This window comes from Rhinoraja longicauda, chromosome 11 (genome assembly GCF_053455715.1).
Source record: "Rhinoraja longicauda isolate Sanriku21f chromosome 11, sRhiLon1.1, whole genome shotgun sequence".
NCBI lineage: Eukaryota > Metazoa > Chordata > Chondrichthyes > Rajiformes > Arhynchobatidae > Rhinoraja > Rhinoraja longicauda.
Window position 1 is genome coordinate 33,244,592 of NC_135963.1, and position 21,336 is coordinate 33,265,927.

Genomic DNA, 21,336 nt, shown 5'->3' on the forward strand with positions numbered 1-21,336 from the left:
TTCCTCTGAGCCGCTGTGCAGCTGGTGTACCATACGCATACACAGTATGTTAGGATGCTCTCAATGTAGCACCGATAAAAGGACAACAGCAGTCTCTGAGTGATGTTATTCTTCCTGAGCACCCTCAGGAAGTGCAGTCTCTGCTGGACCTTTTTCAGCAGCGCAGAGGTGTTCACGCTCCACGTCAGGTCCTCCTCAATATGGATTCCCAGGAAGCGGAAATCCGCCACCCTCTCTTAGGAGAGTCTTAGGAGAGGCATGATTATTCACATGATGGCCTTTATTACATCAATAGTGGGACGTTAGTTATGAATACATTTGTAGCACTAAGGGTTATGAGTTCCACAAACACACCATTGTACAAGATCTCTTTCCAAACATGGCAAAATGTTTTATGAAATACAAAAAATGAATGCCTTTTAATTATATCCAATGTCATGCAAAATATTTTAAAATAATAATATTATTTAAACTCTACATGCTAAGTTAGCTATCTCTTGTAATAATGATCTGTCAACCAAACAATATCAAGTGCTACTTATATAATCATGGGGTAATGGAGTCACTCAACTTACAATAAGTTCTTTGGCCTAACATGTCTATGCTGATCATCAAATACCTGTCTGATCCCATTTCCTAGTACTTGGTACATTGCCTACTAAGCCTTAATAATTAAAATAGTTCTTAAATGTGAGAACATCTGCCTCTATCAATTTCCCATGTGTTCCAGTGAAATCAATTGTTCTTTATTATTACATGTACAGACGTACAGTGAAATTCTTTTTTTTTTGCATAGAGTTCACCATTCCTAACCACAAACCCCAATTAATATAAAGTGTATAGAAATGTCCACTGAGACCGCATGCAATAGTCACCAGGTTTCGGCACCATTTTCAAAGTCCAGTCTGGTCTGGTCTGCACGCTCGGTCTCCTGGAGCCCTGGGCCATTGCAGAACCTCCAGCTATCGTCCCCATCTGGATCATCAAGTGAAACCAAATCATTCTGTGGGTGAAAAGTCTTTTCCTCAGACCCATTTTAAACTTCTTCTCACATTCAACCTATGCCCTCTGGCCTCGGACACGTCTGCCATTAGAGAGAAAACAAATACCATCTTTGCCTCTCATAACTTTGTACACCTCTACCAGTGACCCCTCAGCCTCCTCTGTTCCAAGCAATACAAACCTGGCCTATCCAGTCTCTCCTCATAACTGAAACATTTCATACAAACCATATCCATGTGAGTCTCCTTAGCCCTCCCCAATATAACTATCGAAGGTAACTATCAATGTAACTACATCCTTCCTGAGGTATGGCGAGTTGTTCCTTCGTTTTAAAAAAAATATTTCGTTTTAATCAGTCATTGCAGTTTTTCTACTTCAGAGAATTTTAGTCGGTAATTTTCCTGGAGCAAGTCTCCACCTTCACAGGCCACTGCAAAGGTTTTGGTACCGTCGCAAGTTGTATTATATAACGCTGTTGATATGCTATGGGTTAAACCTTTTCCCACTGAGCAAAAGAATAAAAGTTAGAATCTTACAGAATTCAAAAACATTTCTATGCAAAATAATTTTCAGTGTTTTCACAAAGGAATCGAAATTTATAGTGACGTTGATAAATAAGCAAGCTTTTTTGTGTGCATCGATTAGTGCATTTTTGTTTATTTTAACGTTGCTTTTGCGTTTATTAGTTGTCATACCGATGCTGATGGGTGAAATACAGCAATACCTTTAATGCTCGGTGCTCCCAGTCAGTCGGACATGTTGCCTGGGCAACGGCCATGGCAACAGGATCAGAGCCTGGGGCTGGCTGCCATCTCCCTCCCTCTCTCTCTCTCTCTCTCTCTCCTCTCTCTCCACATACACACACGCATTTTACAGCAGTTCGTCCGTAGATGATGTGGAAGCCGCTGGAGAATAAAGAGCTCGTACTTTAGTGCCAGGCAGCACCAGCGCGAAACTCCCTTCGCTTGGCAGAGAAAGACCGAAATAAACAACAACAACAACCCCCCCCCCCCCCCCAACAAAACAGAGCAAGGGGTTTGGAGATATTTTGCATGAGAACAGAAGCAATGGACAGCCTGCAGGATGGTTCCCCGTGCGCCACCGGCCAGTGGCTGGCGGCTCTGCTACTGAGCCTCTACTGTTTGTTGCCAACATGCCTCCCGGCAGCAGCTCAGAGCGTGGATTTCTCCTGGCCAGCTGAGGACAACGTCGTGGTGCGGCAGGGAGAAACGGCCATCCTCAGGTAGGGGGTACCACACCAACTTGGGGAGTGGGGCATTATTGTTTACACACTTTTGCCGCTTATTTGTCCCCTGAAACACCACAATTAGCATCTGTGTTGTGAACGTGGTGCTTGAAGTTGTTCATGGTTGACCAATCTGGCGTATTCTCTCTGTTGCACAACAGTGTGCTTTTAATAGTTCCCAGTGGATATAGTTGGGGGGGGGGGGGGGGCGGGCGGTAGGGAGGAGAGGTGGGTGCAGAAATACTGTGTGTGTATACATACATACACTGCGAACGATCTGTGCCAAGCATTGCACTGCATTTTGCAGCGATTTTACACCTCAGCCCTACGTTTCACTCCTGGTACTCTATTTCTCACTGGGAACAACTGAATCAATTGCAATTTATTCGCGCCCATGGCATTCATGAGTTATCTTGTTTTGAATGAAAAATAGCGTCAATAAAATAATCATCGGATTGAAATATACCGTCAACGGGATCCATACACTGTTCAATTTGTAGTGATGCCGCGACTGTGAAAAACATTAACAGTTAACCTGTAGGAGTCGTATTTGAATTTACCAGACTTCAAAATGCCACACCTTTTATTTGCCAGCCTATCTGCAGCCTAAAATAAATGAGAACAGATGTTATGTTATTAAATTGGAAATACAAGGATGGAGTTAAAGGGAAAGAGAGTATAGGGAAAGTTAAGAGTATGGCCAAGTGAAATAGGAATCGATGTGAAAGGTGAGGTGTAAAGGATTAAAAGTATTATATATGAATACACGAAGTATAAGAAGTAAAGTGGATGAGCTTGAGGCTCAGTTAGAGATTGGTAGATATGATATTGTGGGGATTACAGAGACAGATTACAGGAGGATCGGGACTGGGAACTGAATATTCAGGGTTATACGTCCTATAGAAAGGACAGGCAGGTGGGCAGATAAGGTGGGGTAGCTCTGTTGGTGAGGGATGAAATTCAGTCCCTTGCAAGGGGTGACATAGGGACTGACAATGTAGAGTCGCTGTGGATAGATTTGAGGAATTGCAAGGGTAAGAAGACTAATGGGAGTTATCTACAAGCCCCCAAACAGTAGCCTGGATAGAGAGTGCAAGTTGCAGTAGGAGTTAAAGCTGGCATATAACAAAGGTAATGCGACTGTGGTTATGGGAGATTTCAATATGCAGATAGACTGGGAAAATCAGGTTGGTTCTGGACCCCAAGGAAGGGAGTTTGTAGAGTGCCTCCGAGATGGATTCTTAGAGCAGCTTGTACTGGAGCCTACCAGAGAGAAGGCAATTCTGGGTTTAGTGTTGTCTAATGAACCAGATTTAATAAGGGAACACAAGGTAAAGGAACCGCTAGGTGGTAGTGACCATAATATGATTCGTTTTAATCTGCAATTTGAGAGGGAGAAGGTTAAATCAGAAGTGTCAGTGTTGTAGTTGAACAAAGGGGACTATGAAGGCACGTGAGAGGAGCTGGCCAAGTTTGACTGGAAAAGGATCTTAGCAGGAATGACGGTGGAACAGCAATGGCAGGAATTTCTGGGAATAATCCAGAAGATGCAAGATCATTTCATTCCAAAGAGGAAGAAAGATTCTAAGGGGAGTAAGAGGCAACTGTGGCTGACAAGGGAAGTTAGGGATGGAATAAAACTAAAAGAAAAGGTTTATAACATAGCAAAGAGTAGCGGGAAGCCAGAGGATTAGAAAACTTTCAAAGGACAACAGAAGGTAACAACAATGGCAATACGGGGTGAAAAAATGAAGTATGAGGGTAAGCTGGCCAAGAATATAAAGAAGGATAGTAAAAGCTTCTTTAGGTATGTTAAGAGCAAAAGATTATTAAAGACAAATGTGGGTCCCTGGAAGGCAGAAACAGGTGAAATTATTATGGGGAACAGGGAAATAGCAAAAGAGTTGAAAAGGTACTTTCACTAAGGAAGACACAAACAATCTCCCAGATGAACTAGAGGACAGAGGATCTAGGGAGACAGAGGAACTGAAAGAAATTTGCATTTGGCGAGAAATATTATTGGGTAGACTGATGGGACTGAAGGCTGATAAATCCCCAGGTCTGATGGTCTGCATCTCAGGGTACTCAAGGAGGTGGTTCTAGAAATTGTGGACACATTGGTGATCATTTTCCAATATTCTATAGATTCAGGATCATTTCCTGTGGATTGGAGGGTAGCTAACGTTATCCTGCTTTTCAAAACAGGAGCAAGAGAGAAAACGGCGAATTATAGACCAGTTAGCCTGACATTGGTGGTGGGGAAAATGCTGGAGTCAATTATTAAAGAAGTAATAACGGTGCATTTGGGTAGCAGTAAAAGGATTGGTCCAAGTCAGCATGGATTTATGAAGGAGAAATCCTGCTTGATTAATCTTCTGGAATTTTTTGAGGATGTGAAATGGATGAAGGAGATCCAGTGGATGTAGTGTATCTGGACTTTCAGAAAGTCTTTGATAAGGTCCCACAGAGGGGATTAGTGGGCAAAATTAGAGCACATAGTTTTTGGGGATAGTGTATTGACATGGATAGAGAATTGGTTGGCAGACAGGAAACAAAGAGTAGGAATAAACGGGTCCCTGTCAGAATGGCAGGCAGTGGCGAGTGGAGTGCCACAAGGCTCGGTGCTGTGGCCGCAACTATTTACAATATATATTTAATGATTTAGATGATGGGATTAAAAGTAACACTAGCAAATTTGCAGATGACACAAAGCTGGGTGCCAGTGTGAACTGCGAAGAGGATGCTAGGAGGTTGCAGGGTGACTTGGACAGGTTGAGTGAGTGGGCAGATGCATGGCAGATGGAGTATAATGTAGATAAATGTGAGGTTATCCACTTTGGTGGCAAGAACAAGGAGGCAGATTATTATCTCAATGGTGTCAGATTAGGAAAAAGGGAAGTGCAACGAGACCTGGTGCACCAGTCACTGAAAGTAAACATGCAGGTAAAGCAGGCAGTGAAGAAAGCTAATGGTATGTTGACCTACATAACGAGAGGATTTGAGTATAGGAGTAAAGAGGTCCTGCAGTTGTACAGGGCCCTGGTGAGATCACATCTGGAGTATTGTGTGCAGTTTTGGTCTCCTAATTTGAGGAAGGATATCCTTGCTATTGTGGCAGTGCAGCCTAGGTTCACGAGGTTAATCCCGGGATGGCGGGACTGTCATATGAGAAAAGTTGGAAAGACTGGGCTAATATTCACTGGAATTTAGAAGGATGAAAGGGGATCTTATAGAACCATATAAAAGGACTGGACAAGCTAGATGCAGGAAAAATGTTCCCAACGTTGGGGGAGTCCAGAACCAGGGGCCACAGTCTAAGAATAAAGGTGAGGCCATTTAAAACTGAGATGAGAAAAAAAAATTCCACCAAGAGAGTTGCGAATTTGTGGAATTCTCTGCTACAGAGGGCAGTAGAAGCCAATTCGCTGGATGAATTTAAAAGAGAGTTAGATAGAGCTCCAGTGGCTAGTGGAATCAAGGGATATGGGGAGAAGGCAGGCACGGGTTACTGATTGTGGATGATCAGCCATGATCACAATAAATGATGGTGCTGGCTCGAAGGGCCAAATGGCCCCCTCCTGCACCTATTTTCTGTTTCTACGTTTCTAAGTGTCATTATTCTGATGCATACACTGTCCATCATTTCGTCTCCATGGAAGAAATAAGAACATCTATTATTTTCAATATGTACATTTTCAAATGTACAATATGCCGTTGGAACTTAAGAAGTGGTGTAATTCTGCATGCAGTGGAATTAAACCATATGTTAGTACCATGAATTAACTTAGAATGGGAGAATTTCTATGAAATTGCATGAAATTGCATGAAATGTAATTATCTGTATCTCTAAACTCGTTAGATCTACAACTGACATTATGCTAAGGTCGCGCTGTCTACCAATGTAGAATATTTGTAAGGACATTTGACAATTTTAGAATGATAAAACTATCACATAATTCCTTATTTCATGAACAAATTGTGAGACTAATGTAAACATTTTGTTGGTGTACACTGCATTATTTTAATATTCTGAACACTGAGTGAAGATCTCAATAATTTGAATTTCCTAATGTTCAGTGTTTGAATGTTATCAACTTTTTGTTTGGGAGCTACATTGAACACACACGCATGTAATCCTGGGGGAAGAGTAATTGGTGGAACCAGTCTGTGCTGGACTCCTTTTGGCCAATCAGAGAGGCACCATTGATGTCTTTCCCTTTCCAGACCACCTTACCTCAAATGAGGTAACCAAGTAATGCTGCCTAACTGATGGAACACAGGAGAGATTTCACTCACTTTGCAGTACACACTCACAAGAATTTACTGAATATTCGTTGTTATTAACTTATTTCCTGATTTTACTTGAAATGTATCCTTCTCTGTCATTCTAACATTTCTGTCTTTTTTTCCTCTCTCTTGACTCGTTTTGAATGTGTTATTATTATGTTTCTCTTAACCACATACAGTTGTGAGATGATAATTTCACTCTGGCTTGTCTTTATGCAATAATATATCATATTTATTGCTGGAACACAGTAACAAGCATTTGAAGAAAATTAATCTTAAAGATCATTAATTTGAGGTTGCATTTGCTTTGTTAATGAGTAAATATTAATATAATATAATATCATACAATTTATGTTGAGCTGTGTTTAAAAACGTGTGTTTACTGGTTTTGGGAACAAAAGGAATATTTATGGAGCCATAGAATCATACATCCTGGTAACAAACCCTTTGGCCCATTGAGCCTGTGCCAATTATTATACACTCATTTATACTAATCCAAGGCTAATTCCATTTTACTCTCCTCACATTCCCATTAATCCCCCACCCCCTAGTTGCTTTTATGTTGTACTTATCATTTGAAGACTAGTTCTCAGGTGCATCGTAATCACAAGTAGACAAATGGATGCTGAAACAATAAAGCAGATATCAAAGAGGATAAATCAAAACGGCAAAAAAAAGATGGCCTTAAAAGCTGAGAGGGCATTGAATGTTCAGATATGTGCACGGAGATCCAGAGAGAAGGAGATGGCCAGTTGGAGTGTGGGCAACAATGGCATTATGAAAGGAGGTGGCTGGAATTAGAGAAAGGGACTTACAATTTTGGTCTTCCAAAAAGAATGGAGTGTGCCATTGAAAATTGGCTTAATTTAAAGTAGACTAATTTTGCACCATCTCTGCATGTCTTAGAGCCTGTCCGGATATTGAACATGACGTTTCTTTTGCTTTTGCACTTTATGACAATATAGAATATCCCCCAAATTATTCACAGCAGTGTAGCATTAACATATGTATCCAAAAAACAACCAGCTCGTAGTAACTACATTTCTCCTGCAATTACACTATTTAAAGGGGCAACACTCAAACTACAATTTGTTTGTTCTCATAGAGATTTGTGACTTAAATGTGGCCTCATAATTGCCAGGAATGCTTGGAGGTCAAGGTCATTGTCACTTTCAGATTCCACACCGCAAGATCATTACAGGCTCTCTGCCATAGCTCAGTTTTCTACAAGTTCAATCAAACACCTTAACGTAGGAAAGGTGATTGCATCTACTTTCTCTATGACTCTCTGGAGCGGCCATTGGCAATTTTTGCATTTTGCCTGCAAAGTGCAGCAAACGTGCGGGCATTCAGAGAATGCACCCTTGTTCCTATAGGCACCTCTTTGCCTATTTGTTATCAGAAGTACTAGGCTGTAGTCCCGGAAGGTCTATGTGGCTTGCCTGGGAAAGAATATGTTTCCTGCAGATTAATTTGTTGTATCAAACCCTGGCTAGTTTCATCTTGAGAGGTAATATCTAACAACAAGTAGCCTGACCATGATACCCAAAGCTTCTGGGAGCACATGCCTACCTCTTCCTAATAAAGCAGCATCCATTCATCTGTAGTTCATAGGGAGTTGCTTGCATTGTTACACGTCAATTTATGAGTTTGCTTCTGAGATTGCATCTGCTGGTCAAAGCCGACAGCTGCAAGAATGGATAACACATTAATACAGAACACCATGTTAAAGTTGATAATAACCGTTTCAGTGTGACGATTACTGAAATAATCTGAACAGTGCTCTTTCATGAACCTCGGAATGGAAGATATTGATCTTAATGCTCACCTGGGCTATTCTGATAGCATCTCTCAAACCTCCAACGTTTAGCACAAAGGACAAGATTGCAGGTGCACAGTAACACCACTACCTGTAGGTTTCACTTAATGCCAATTAAACACACCGCATGATAAAACACACCAGACAATGATTTTGCCTAATAATTATACTTCTTTATTAATTACGATTTGTACAAACTACCCAAAGGTTCACTACATAATTTTGAACAAAATTCATAAACTCTATAGATACACAGCTCTGTAGTTAGTTTGACAATTTCTACCAACCTACTACTTGTTGTTAGATATTACCTCTCAAGATGAAACTAGCCAGGGTTTGATACAACAAATTATTTTCACCAAGCTGCTGATTATTCTGCAATTGTTAGTCTCCAGAGTTATTGCTGCCAGTGATCCTGTGAGGTACCTTTAAATTAATTACTTTGCATAGCTCCTAAAAGTTGCTTTGGTTTGATGGCTATTTTTATATCCATAAGTCTCTTCCTTTCCTTATATATACTTGCTTCTTTTAATTCCTTTAAACTCCTGCTGGCTTCCTTAATTACCCTAGTCACCTGGTCTGCAATTATCAGAATTTAAGCGTACAATTTACCAGACTGTTCCTGGTTTTCCTCCCTGTTCAGGGATAATGGGATGTTCTCAGGACTGTAAAGCTATCTCAGCTATTCTCCCATGTCCACACTTATCAGACGTTCACATGTCAGTATGATCCCACATCACACAGAGCCATTTCACGCTGTAGGAGCAAAGAACTGTGGATGCTGGTCTGCACAAAGTGTTGGAGTAACTCAGCGGGTCAAGTAGCATCTGTGGAGAACATGCACAGGTCATATTCTGGGGTCCGGGTCTTTCTTCCCGATCCGAAACATCACCTATCCATGTTCACCAGAGATGCTGCTTGACTCGCTGAGTTACTCTAGCACGTTGTGCCCTATTTCATCTTAACAGTCTGTTTGTTTCCAGTTCTTCTGCTTAACCCTTACTCTCTCTCCAAGGTACATACCCTCTGTATTTAGAAATATATCGCTGGACCTTTGTTATTGCTGGGTATAAATCGTGAGCTCCCTATCAACAGCACTGACAATACCTTGATCAGAAGAATTGTAGCTGTTTAAGAAGATGGTTCATTTTTTGTTTATTGCCGATTCCTGATTATCTTCTCAAAGGTAATTAGAATTTGGCAGTAAACTCTGCCTTGACAGTGATGTCCAAGTTATTACATTAAGAAAAGTCTTTATATTTTGTGCTAGGATGATATACAATACACTTTTAATGCTATTAAGATGCAGTGATTGTGTTTGTGGATAAGGGGTGTATGGGGAGGGATTCTGTGGTATTGTGGGGAAGTTGCAAGGAATTAGAGGAATTTAAACTTCCCCGCATTGGAAGGGAATCCTTTAAACTCCAGGATTGGAAGAACAGGAACTCGTATAGTTTGTTGAGGCCAGAGATCTGTGGTCTGGTAGAATTAAATTTACTGAAGTTAATTGGGATGAGCCACATGGTGGGACACAAGCCTGATTAGTTTTAGATAAGATGGATATAACAAAGGCCAATATTGGATAAATGAATGGATGAATTAATGAATAAGTTTATTGGCCATGTATGCACACATACAAAGAATGTGCCCTGGTGCTCTGCTCGCAAGTAACAACACGAACATCCAGTAAACAATTAAGAATAAAGCATAAAACATTAGAGCATTAAGAATACAACATTACAGTTTAAACATGTGAGTGAAATAAACCAGAGCAAAAAGAGACTACAGACTTTTGGTTATTGAGTAGAGCTACTACTCGCGGAAAAAAAGCTGTTTTTATGTCTGGCTGTGGCGGCTTTGACAGTCCGGAGTCACCTTCCAGAGGGAAATGCTTCAAAGAGTTTGTGGCCAGGGTGAGAGGGGTCAGAGATGATCTTGCCCGCTGACTTCCTGGCCCTTGCAGTTCATCAATGGGGGGGAAGGCTGCAGCCAACAACCTTCTCAGCTGATCGAACGATTCGTTGCAGCCTCCGGATGTCGTGCTTGGTGGCTGAGCCAAACCAGACCATCATGGAGAAGGTGAGGACAGACTCTACGATAGCAGTGTAGAATTGGACCATCATTGCCTGTGGCAGATTGTGTTTCCTCAGTTGCTGCAGGAAGTACATCCTCTGATGGGCCTTTTTGACTGTGGAGTCGATGTTGGCCCCCCAATTAAGGACCTCGGCGATGATGGTTCCAAGGAACTTAAATGACGCCATAGATGTGACCGTGGTGTTGTTGATGGTGAGTGGGGGGAGGGGAGGGGGAGCTCTCCTAAAGTCTACAATCAGCTCAACTGTCTTAAGAACATTAAGCTCCAGGTTGTTGCGATGGCACCAGGATGCCAGCTGTGTCACTTCCCATCTGTGGGCAGATTCCTCCCCATCCTGGATCAGTCCAATCAGGGTTGTGTTGTCCGCAAACTTGAGAAGCTTGACAGAGGAGTCTGTGGAGGTGCAGTCGTTGGTGTAGAGAGAGTAAAGGAGAGGAGAGAGTACACAGCCATCCTCACATGCTGCTTCCTGTCTGTCAGGAAGTTGATGATGCACCGACAGAGGGGTTCAGGCACAGTCAACTGGGAGAGTTAGGAGTGTAGTAGCTCTGGCACAATGGTGTTATTGCAGAGCTAAAATCCACAAACAAAATACTTGCATAGGTCTCCTGGCGGTCTAGTGCAGGCCTAGGTTGACTGCATCATCCATCGGTCTATTGGCCTGGTATGCAAACTGCAGAGTTTGTGATGTTTTTCAGCATAAGTCTTTCAAAGGTCTTCATGACTACAGAGGTCAATGCGATAGGCCTGTAGTTATTAAGACCAGTGATCCTTGTCTTTTTGGGTACAGGGACAATAGTGGAGACATTGAAGAAGGCAGGAACAGTACAGGTTTTAATAAATGGCAGAAGTCGGGGAGGAGGTGGGTGAAGTTATAAATATATAAATTGGGGATATTTGTGTTGAAAAAACTTTTGGATCAAGTGTTGAGCTCGGAATTCAATCATGCTAAGAAGATTTCACTGGTAACCTGAGTTTGGTAATCTTTCACAGTTTGCTGACCAGAAGGAAAGGTGGGACTAACTGTGATTCCCCCCCTCTTACTGGATGCACAATCCCAATGATGCAAATTTGAGGAGCCTGTGAGAAGGCTTATAACATGCTTATTGTGGCCTGTGGATCTGAACAGAACCACCAGCCACTTACAGTCAATTGCAGACTTTTGCAGGACAGCTATACATCGAGAACAAGCTGAGTATCAGCTGTCGGTATATCTATCAAATCCCCTTGGCAAATGGACCCACATCTGTTACTTATAGATTAACTATTCGGTTTGTAAAAACAGGTAATTCTGACATCTTTTTTTTGTAGTCCAGCAACAGAGACTAAACATGCTGAGATACCTGGCATTGACTGTGTGAATGTTTGTTTCTTAGTGACTGGCTCTCATTAACTCAGGCAGGATCTGTTTGCTTTCCACTTGATCTGGGAAGATGCTGAGCTCAAGGTTGGTTGTGCTAGATGGACATTGGTGCTTTGGGGAGAACAATGAACAGTGAAATCTCCAAGAAATTCGGGTGGCTAATATAACCCCACTTTTTAAGAAAAGAGGGAGAAAGAAAACAGGGAATTGTAGACCAGTTAGCCTGACATCGGTAGTGGGGAAGATGCTTGAGTCGATTATTAAAGATGTAATAGCAGCGCATTTTGAAGGCAGTGACAGGATTGGTCTGTCAGCATGGATTTATGAAGGGGAAATCATGTTTGATTAATCTTCTGGAATTTTTTGAGGATGTAACAAGTAGAATGCATAAGGGAGTATCTGGACTTTCAAAAAGCCTTTGACAAGGTCCCGCACAAGAGATTAGTGTGCAAAATTAGAGCACATGCTGTTGGCAGTAGGATATTGACATGGCTAGAGAACTGGTTGGCAGACAGGAAGAATTGCAGGCAGTGACTAGTCGGGTGCCGCAAGGCTCAGTGCTGAAACCCCAGATATTTATAATACATATTACCCATTTAGACAAAGGAATTAAATGTAGCATCTCCAAGTTTGCAGATGACACAAAGCTGGGTGGCAGTGTGAGTTGCGAGGAGGATGCTATGAGGCTGCAGGGAGTTTTGGATTGGTTGGGTGAGTGGGTAAGTGCATGGCAGATGCAGTACAATGTAGATAAATGTGAGGTTATCCACTTTAGTGGCAAGAACAAGAAGGCAGGTTATTATCAGAATGGTGTCAGATTAGAAAAAGGGGAGGTGCAACTAGACCAGGATGGCCTTGTGCACCATTCACTGAAAGTAAGCATGCAGGTACAGCAGGCAGTGAAGAAAGCAAATGGCATGGTTACCCTTCATAGTGATAGGATTTGAGTATAGAAGCAAGGAGGTCCCACTGCAGTTGTACGGGGCCCTGTTGAGACCGCACCTGGAGTATTGTGTGCAGTTTTGGTCTCCTAGTTTGAGGAAGGACATTTTTGCTATTGAGGGAGTGCAGCGTAGGTTCACCAGGTTAATTCCCGGGATGGCTGGACTGACATATGATGAAAGAATGGATCGACTGGGCTTATATTCACTGGAATTTAGAAGGATGAGAGGGGATCTTATGAAGAAATATAAAATTATTAAGGGATTGGACAGGCTAGATGCAGGAAAAATATTCCCGGTGTTGGGGGAAGCCCAGTACCAGGGGTCACAGTTTAAGAATAAGCAGTAGGCCATTTAAGACTGAGGTGAGGAAAAACTTTTTCACCCAGAGAGTTGTGAATCTGTGGAATTCTCTGCCAAGAAGGCAGTTGAGGCCATTTCACTGGATGTATTCAAGAGAGAATTGGATATAGCTTTTAGGGCTAACAAAATCAATGGATATGGGGAGAAAGCAGGAATGGGGTACTGATTCTGGATGATCAGCCATGATCATATTGAATGGCAGTGCTGGCTCAAAGGGCCGAATGGCCTACTCCTGCACCTATTTTCTGTTTCTATGTCTATGTTTTTCCTTGTGGAACTAGCAAACTCAATCACACCTAATGCTCAAAGAATAACTATTTCGTTTCGTGAAAATAGTTAATTCCCCAAGCTCCATGAAAGCACACTGACTTTAATAATATACTAGGGCACTGTTGATCATTAAACATCTTGTGGATTTAGTGTGAGAGTGAAATTGTGATTTCAGTCTGTTGGTCAGAATTATAATACAGCAATACTTTATTAAACTAGGTTTATATAAAAGTAAAGAGCCATTTTTCCTTTCTAAAGGGACAATCATCACTAGATTGGAAGAGGTGAAATAGACATATATTCTGTCTAGTCATACATGGTACATATATATAAAAAAATATTTTGAAAATATAGTTCAATTGAAATCAATTTGCACCACAAGCTGTATAGAGAGCACAAGTCTGCCAAATAGTCAGATTGAATATTTTTTGCAGCTCAACAAAATAGCTGAAGCTAAATCAAAAAAAAATTATCTCCCACATTGCACATATTTATTTTGATGTGGAGAGGATATTTATAGCAAGCAAATTACATTCTGAATACAACAGAAATATTCCAAACTACCGACTTCATTGTGTTTAGTATCAAGTGAGACATTTTGTTCCTTGGCCATTATTGGAAATTGCGGGCATTCATAATCACAAAGTTACAGGAATTAATTTACCTTCTACTTTATATATGATTCTGAGCTATCTAGCTCGTTTTGAATGGTTGACAGTAGATATGACAGATAGACACACAATTCTGGAGTAACAGTGGGTCAGGCAGCATCTCTGGAGAAAAGGAATAGGTGACGTTTTGGGTTGCAACCCTCTTCAGACAAGGGAGAGGGAAACGAGGTATGAAAAGGTAGAGAACAAATCAGCACCAGCATCGATGATCAAGGAAAGGTGGAGCCCACATTGGTCCATTGTTGGCTGTGGGAGCAGTGAAAGGCAAGATAGGTATACAGGATTATAATGGACAGTAAAGATGAGCAGGAACAACAAAAGACACAGATTGATTGGGGGGGGGGGGGGGTTGGCTGTGGTGCAATGAGTTTCAGTGAGAACTGATTTATGCAGAGAATTATCATGATTTGGAACTCTTTGCCTGTAATGAATCATTCTGGAATCTAGAAAGAGGATTGGATGGACATTTGAGGGAAAATATTTTGTAGGGCAATGGGGAAAGAATGGATAAACTGAACAAATTGATTGGTTTACAAAAAGCTGCCAATGGACTCTTATGCCAGAACAAAATGAAAGAATAGGTTCATGGTGAGTACTACTTTTTAAAATAATATAGTTTAATGCAATTTGATCCTGATAGACACAAAATGCTGGAGTAACTCAGTGGGTCAGGCAGCATCTCAGGAGAGAAGGAATGATATTTTGGCTTGAACTCTTCATTATGGTATCAGCTGGTGAGCACTGCAAGTTCCTGAATGCTTGGGATAAACATAGATTTTCAATATTTTCTTATAAGAAAACAATAGACAATAGACAATAGACAATAGGTGCAGGAGTAGGCCATTCAGCCCTTCGAGCCAGCACCGCCATTCAATGCGATCATGGCTGATCACTCTCAATCAGTACCCCGTTCCTGCCTTCTCCCCATACCCCCTCACTCCGCTATCCTTAAGAGCTCTATCCAGCTCTCTCTTGAAAGCATCCAACGAACTGGCCCCCACTGCCTTCTGAGGCAGAGAATTCCACACCTTCACCACTCTCTGACTGAAAAAGTTCTTCCTCATCTCCGTTCTTCCTCATCTCCTCCTATCCACCAAGTAATGTTTTGACAATCAATAATGGCAAAATAGTAAAGCAGCTGTACTAATAGTCATCATTGTTCTGTCATTCTGGAAGACGGATAAGAAGAGAATAGTATTTTCTGATTTCAGTGCAAGTCACATTTTAACTAATTTCAGGCCAAGGAGTTTATGATTAACTTTCTTGATCATTTGCTATTTTAATACAAACATTGAGATTTTAATTTTAATTAACTGTAAATCAATGTTAATTATGAACCAATAAAGGCAGTGGAGGATATCTGCTTTAGAACTATGAAACTTTAATCATATTGACACAATATTGTTTTTTTGCCAACAGAATACTGTTATTTCAAGTGAGATTTTGAACTGTGATTTTGATTCTTTTAGTTTATCTGTGTATCCTGTCCTGCAGATGTTATTTCGTGCTCATGGTCCAGTGGTGATTCAATCAGATGAACCTTCTTCCTTACCAAAAATGCATGTCATTTTTGGTGTCCTAGGTGTCCTAGTGCATCAGTCACTGAAAGGAAGCATGCAGGTACAGCAGGCAGTGAAGAAAGCCAATGGAATGTTGGCCTTCATAGCAAGAGGAGTTGAGTATAGGAGCAAAGAGGTCCTTCTGCATTTGTACAGGGCCCGAATGAGACCGCACCTGGAGTACTGTTTGTAGTTTTGGTCTCCAAATTTGAGGAAGGATATTCTTGCTATTGAGAGCGTGCAGCGTAGGTTTACTAGGTTAATTCCTGGAATGGCGGGACTGTCATATGTTGAAAGACTGGAGCGACTAGACTTGTATGCACTGGAATTTAGAAGGATGAGAGGGGATCTTATCGAAACATATAAGATTATTAAGGGGTTGGACACGTTAGAGGCAGGAAACATGTTCCCAATGTTGGGGAGTCCAGAACCAGAGGCCACAGTTTAAGAATAAGAGGTATGCCATTTAGAACGGAGATGAGGAAAAACATTTTCAGTAAGAGAGTTATAAATCTGTGGAATTCTCTGCCTCAGAAGGCAGTGGAGGCCAATTCTCTGAATGCATTCAAGAGAGAGCTAGATAGAGTTAAGGATAGCGGAGTCAGGGTGTATGGGGAGAAGGCAGGAATGGGGTACTGATTGAGAATGATCAGCCGTGATCACATTGAATGGTGGTGCTGGCTCGAAGGGCCGAATGGCCTACTCTTGCACCTATTGTCTATTGTCTATAACACAGTAACTAGATAGTGTCAACAATAAACCCTGATTAACTTCTTTCCCTTTGCTGGCCCAGTTATGTTAAGAACAAAGGTTGTAGGTATAGTGGAATTGGTAGAGCAAGATAGAATGACAACAACAGATGAATTCCTCATCTCTGTATTTTAATCTGCCCCCCCTCCCAAAAAAATTCAGAATTTGTTTACTTGCTATCCTTCAAAACTATTACTAAATTGCTTAGAGCCTTTTGCCTTCAACCAATCCATATGATATTTATATTTTTATTCAATTGTGATTAGAAAACTTACAAATTATTGGGTATATGCTTTAAGATCTTCTGCCATAAAATTCAAGGAGAAAATTTAACTGTGTATTCACATTCCTTGATTATTTGTACAGGTGGCAGTATTTTAATGTCAAACAGTATGACAATATAAGGTACTCAGAACTTACTAACTGAAATTATTACTTGAGGGAGCTGAAGAATCTCACGTTAAATCAACACCATGTTGAATGTCCAAAACAGATATAAAATCGATTAGTTTGGACCACGCATTATGTATAACAGAAAATATAGCGTATTTGAATTGCTAGCCTTTGAAAATATTAAAAGCGTATGTTTTACCTCATAATATTGTGATGCTTGTGTTTAGCAAAGACCCTAAGAGTGTATATAACATTCCCTGAGCAGCTAAGTATGTTTGGTTATTTTGGCTCCTTCCTGTATGCTTTAGCCTCTCCTAAAGTTCAGCACAATGAATCGCTATCCGTCATTGTGGTATTTTCAGTCTCATCCTAAAATGTGTTCTCTCAATAGAAGTAAAGTTTTCTGAATTCATGTAACCTCTCTGTCAGGCAATCCTTCTAAGAGCATTTGGGTTATCTGATTTTCATTGTTGAAAACAACAATCTTTAAATTTGATTTTGAAAGCAAACCTTTTGTTTATATCTAGGCCAATCTGAGTGATGCATTTTATGGTAAATAGATGCTGAATTATTATTCTCAGAAACAAAAGAATATTAAAATGAAATAATGAGCAAATGTTTAATTTACAGAGGAATCCCAAGTTGTTCTGCTAATTAAATGAGATTTCTTATCTGGTCTTAGATTATAAAAATGAACAAGGTAGATTTTTTTAAATCTAAGGCACATGCACATAGATTGCTATATACTGCCAATCTTTCATTTTGCCAGGTCTCAACATGAAATGCTAACTTGCTCCTTTTGCCTCCACTGATGCCACTTGACCTGTGTTTCTTTTATGTTCCAAGCATATGGAGTCAGAGAGCCTGTCGGAATAATCTACACAAGATGCGCGTGACTATCAAACTGTACCTACTTTATTTGCAATAAGTTGTCAGACAAGGAGACCAGTCAAGCAAGAGATTGTTTTGCATATTTAAAGCATACAGTTTTTAAAATATCATTTTTGATAGTATAAAAGCAAGGTTAGTCACGCACACCTGTTTACAGGGTTAACTACTGCGATCCAGCATTCAGTATCTTTCCACTGAAAAACAGGCTTCTTTAACTTCAAGCAAGATTAGGGAATCTAGCTAAGGCCTTGAGTTCACAAGCTTTCCATGCGTTTAGCAGACTTGTTTCTGACTATATGGACCACTGGCACCAGGCATGTTTAGTTTAGCTCTGATGGGTACATTCACTGGAGTAAAGTTCGATTCCCACAGAAGTAAGTGCTGTCCATGTAGAAAGACAAAATGGAAGCACAGCTCAGTTCTTCTCACAATTCACACAAATCATACAACACCGAAACACCTTAGGCCCAATTTGCCTATGGCCCAAGATGGCCCATCTACATTAGCCCAACCTTCCTGCATTTGGACCATATTCCTCTAAACCTTTCCTATCCAGGTATCTGTCCAAATGTATTTTAAATGGTGTTATAGTAGCAGCCTCTTCTACCTCCTCTGGCAGCTCGTTCCATATACACATCACGCTTTCTCGGTAAAAGACTTTATGAATTTACCCAATCTATTCCGCTTATGATTTTATATATCTATATAAGATCACCCCTCAGCCTCTCCCTATAGCTCATGCCCTTAAGTCCTGACAACATCCTCGTAAATCTTCACTGCACTCTTTCCAGCTTAACAACATCCTTGATGTAGCTGGGTAACCAAAACTAAACCCAATGTGGCCTCATTAACATATTGTCCAACTGCAACATGACATCTTTACTGCTATACTCAATATCGTTCAGACAGCATAACAGTCCAATCAGGCTTTCTGATCCTGTCCATGCACATCTTCAGTTGCTAATTGCGAGCCAAGTATGATGCCGATTAAGTTGCATCAACACTCTCTTTACAAAATGCTTTTCTTACAATGAAAATCGTAAGATTGTAAAAAAAATCCTCTTACCTAATGATGCCCTGGAGTTATTTTGTTTGCAGCATTTTATATGTATAGTCCTTGAGTTCTACCGCCATGGGGTACTTCTTAAATAAACTCCATTTTGCTGCTCCTGGAAATATTCAATCATTTAGAAGAGAGGAAGGTATCCCCCTATCTTTGCTAATTTGTATTGCTCGATTTAAAAATTAAACATAATGATTCGTAAGTGAAAGAAACCAGTAGATATAGGAAAATGCAATTGAAAGTTCAAAATATAATTATATTCTATATATGGAACCCCTCCTGTGATGAGAGAACTAGTCCAGGATCCAGGAATGTCAGTAGGAAAGATGTGCATTCTGTTGGAGCTTTTTTCAAGACATGACATTCAGTCATACAGTTTAATAATTATTCAATTCAAGTTATTTAATTCAGATAGTATTCGTATTATACTTGTATAATAGTATAGTATTATTAATTGAAACTATTAATATTAATAATATTGTATTATTCTTGATCAATACGGGTGTCAGAGGTTATGGGGAGAAGGCAAAAGAATAAGCAGGGCCGGATTAACATAGTAGCAAAAGTAGCATTTGCTAAGGGGCCCCGCGCTTTCGAGGGCCCCGTGCTAAATGCTTGAAATTGGCATCCCACTGAGGGACGCTGTGTTGCGTGCGCCGCTCCCCAACCACCGTGGTTAGAATGTGTTGCCAACGCCGCGGTTAGAATGTATTGCCAATGCCGCGGTTAGAATGTGTTGACGGCGGGGCTGTGCGGACCAATGGACAGCCGGCGCGTCACTGCCCAAACGCCTAGTCTCCGGCCCTCTTACTCCACACACCTCCGGCCTCACCCAAACACCTCACTCCTCCGGACCTCTCTGCTCGAATATATTGGCCTTGTTTGCACACACATCCCGGCCCTCTCGCTCCTCGCTCATCGGCTCTTTTCTCTCGTCCCTGGACCACTTTCACCTCGTCACCCCCCCCCCCCCCCCACCCCCCCTATCTCCCACTCCTCCGACCCTCCTTTCCCTACTCCTCCGGCGCTCTCTCCCCACTCCTCTGGCACTTGCTCCCCCGAATCCTCCGCTGCTCACTCTTCCGCATAACTCCCGCCTATTCTTTACCTACCCCTCCGCCCCTCCCTCTCCTTGCTAGCGTCTTCTCTCTCTCTTCACTCCTGCGGTCTCTCTCTCTCCCCATTCCTCCGGCTCTCTCCTTCTCCCCACTCCACTGGATGTCTCTCTCCCCAATCCCCTTTCCCTCTCGCCTCCCAGACTTTCGTCTCTCCAAATAGCTAGTCCTCTCTTCCGCCAATCTACGTCCCCCCTTTATTCCCAGTCATCTGTCCCACTCTCCCTCCTCTTCTCCATCCCACTCTCCCCCCTGCGCATCTCCATTACGCTCTCCCTGTTTCCTCCGAACCTCTTTTCCCCACACCTCCCTCCATGCCCCCCCCCTCCTCCGGCCTTTACTTTCCATTTCTATAGGCACTTTCCCTCACACTTTCGGCCTTTTCTCAGCCCCTACCTGTCCGTACCTCTCTCTCTCTCTCTATTCTTCTGGCCCATACTCCCAAAATCCTGCGACTCCCTCTCACCCATCCCAAAAGCTCGGGCCCTCTTTCTCACCAATCCCCCGGCCTTCTTCCTTACTTCCCAGGCCCTGTCTCCACCTCCTCTACCCACACCATGCATGCCTCTCAGCATCCACTGCTCCAGCACTCCCTACCTCTACTTCGTCCCTCTTACCCCTCTACCTCCAGTCCTGCCTCTATACACTCCTCCGGCTCTACCTTTTCCACATTCCTCTGGTCCTCCGTCTCTACTTCTCTGGCACCCTCGGCTCCCACTCCTCCGGCCCTCTTCTTGCAATCCGTCATTCTCCCCATGGTGGCGCAGCGGTAGAGTTTCTGCCTTACAGCACTTGCAGCACCGGAGACCCGATTTCGATCCCAACCACCAGTGCTGTCTGTACAGAGTTTGTACGTTCTCCCTGTGATCTGCTTGGGTTTTCTCCGAGATCTTCGGTTTCCTCCCACACTCCAAAGACGTACAGGTTTGAAAGGTTAATTGGCTTGGTGTAAGTGTAAAATTGTCCCTAGTGTGTGCGGGGATCACTGATCGGTACGGATGGTGGGCTGAAGGGTCTGTTTTTGCACTGTATTTCTGAACTAAACCCCTCCATCACACACTCTCTGAGAATCCCGCATTCGGCCCGCGGGCCGCTGCAGGCCCCGACACTGTAGACCCGGACAGTGTAGGCTAATGGAGCTCGTTAACGTTAACGGAGTTCAGGGAGCGGGGCCGAGTCTGTTCGGGGAGCGGAGCCGAGTGTTTTCGCCGAACGGAAGTTGCAACCTGACTCCCGGCCCAGGCGGCCTTCATTGGTGGAGCGGGAGCACATGGCTGCTGGCTGGGTGAGGTCACGTGGGGCACGGGTGGTGATGTCACCTTGTCCTGTATTTAAGGCCCCTTTATAATATATGCACTAGCTTAATCCGGCCCTGAGAATAATGTTGGGAGGGACAGATAGATCAGCCATGATTGAATGGTGGAGTAGTCTTCATAGGATGAATGGCCTAATTCCTCATCTATCACTTATGATCATGATAACCCAGCAGTGCATTGCTATTCCCTCTC

General features: G+C 42.2%; 1 protein-coding gene across 1 annotated transcript in view; it reads left to right on the plus strand.

The window, feature by feature from the left end:
- Positions 1 to 1,866: 1,866 nt before the first annotated feature.
- Positions 1,867 to 21,336, plus strand: part of negr1 (neuronal growth regulator 1) — a 379,243-nt gene continuing 359,773 nt past the window's right edge. The window contains exon 1 of the mRNA XM_078407348.1: positions 1,867 to 2,245. Within this exon, the coding sequence (XP_078263474.1) occupies positions 2,055 to 2,245 (191 nt within the window). The 5' untranslated portion in view covers positions 1,867 to 2,054. The remainder of the gene's footprint in view (positions 2,246 to 21,336) is intronic.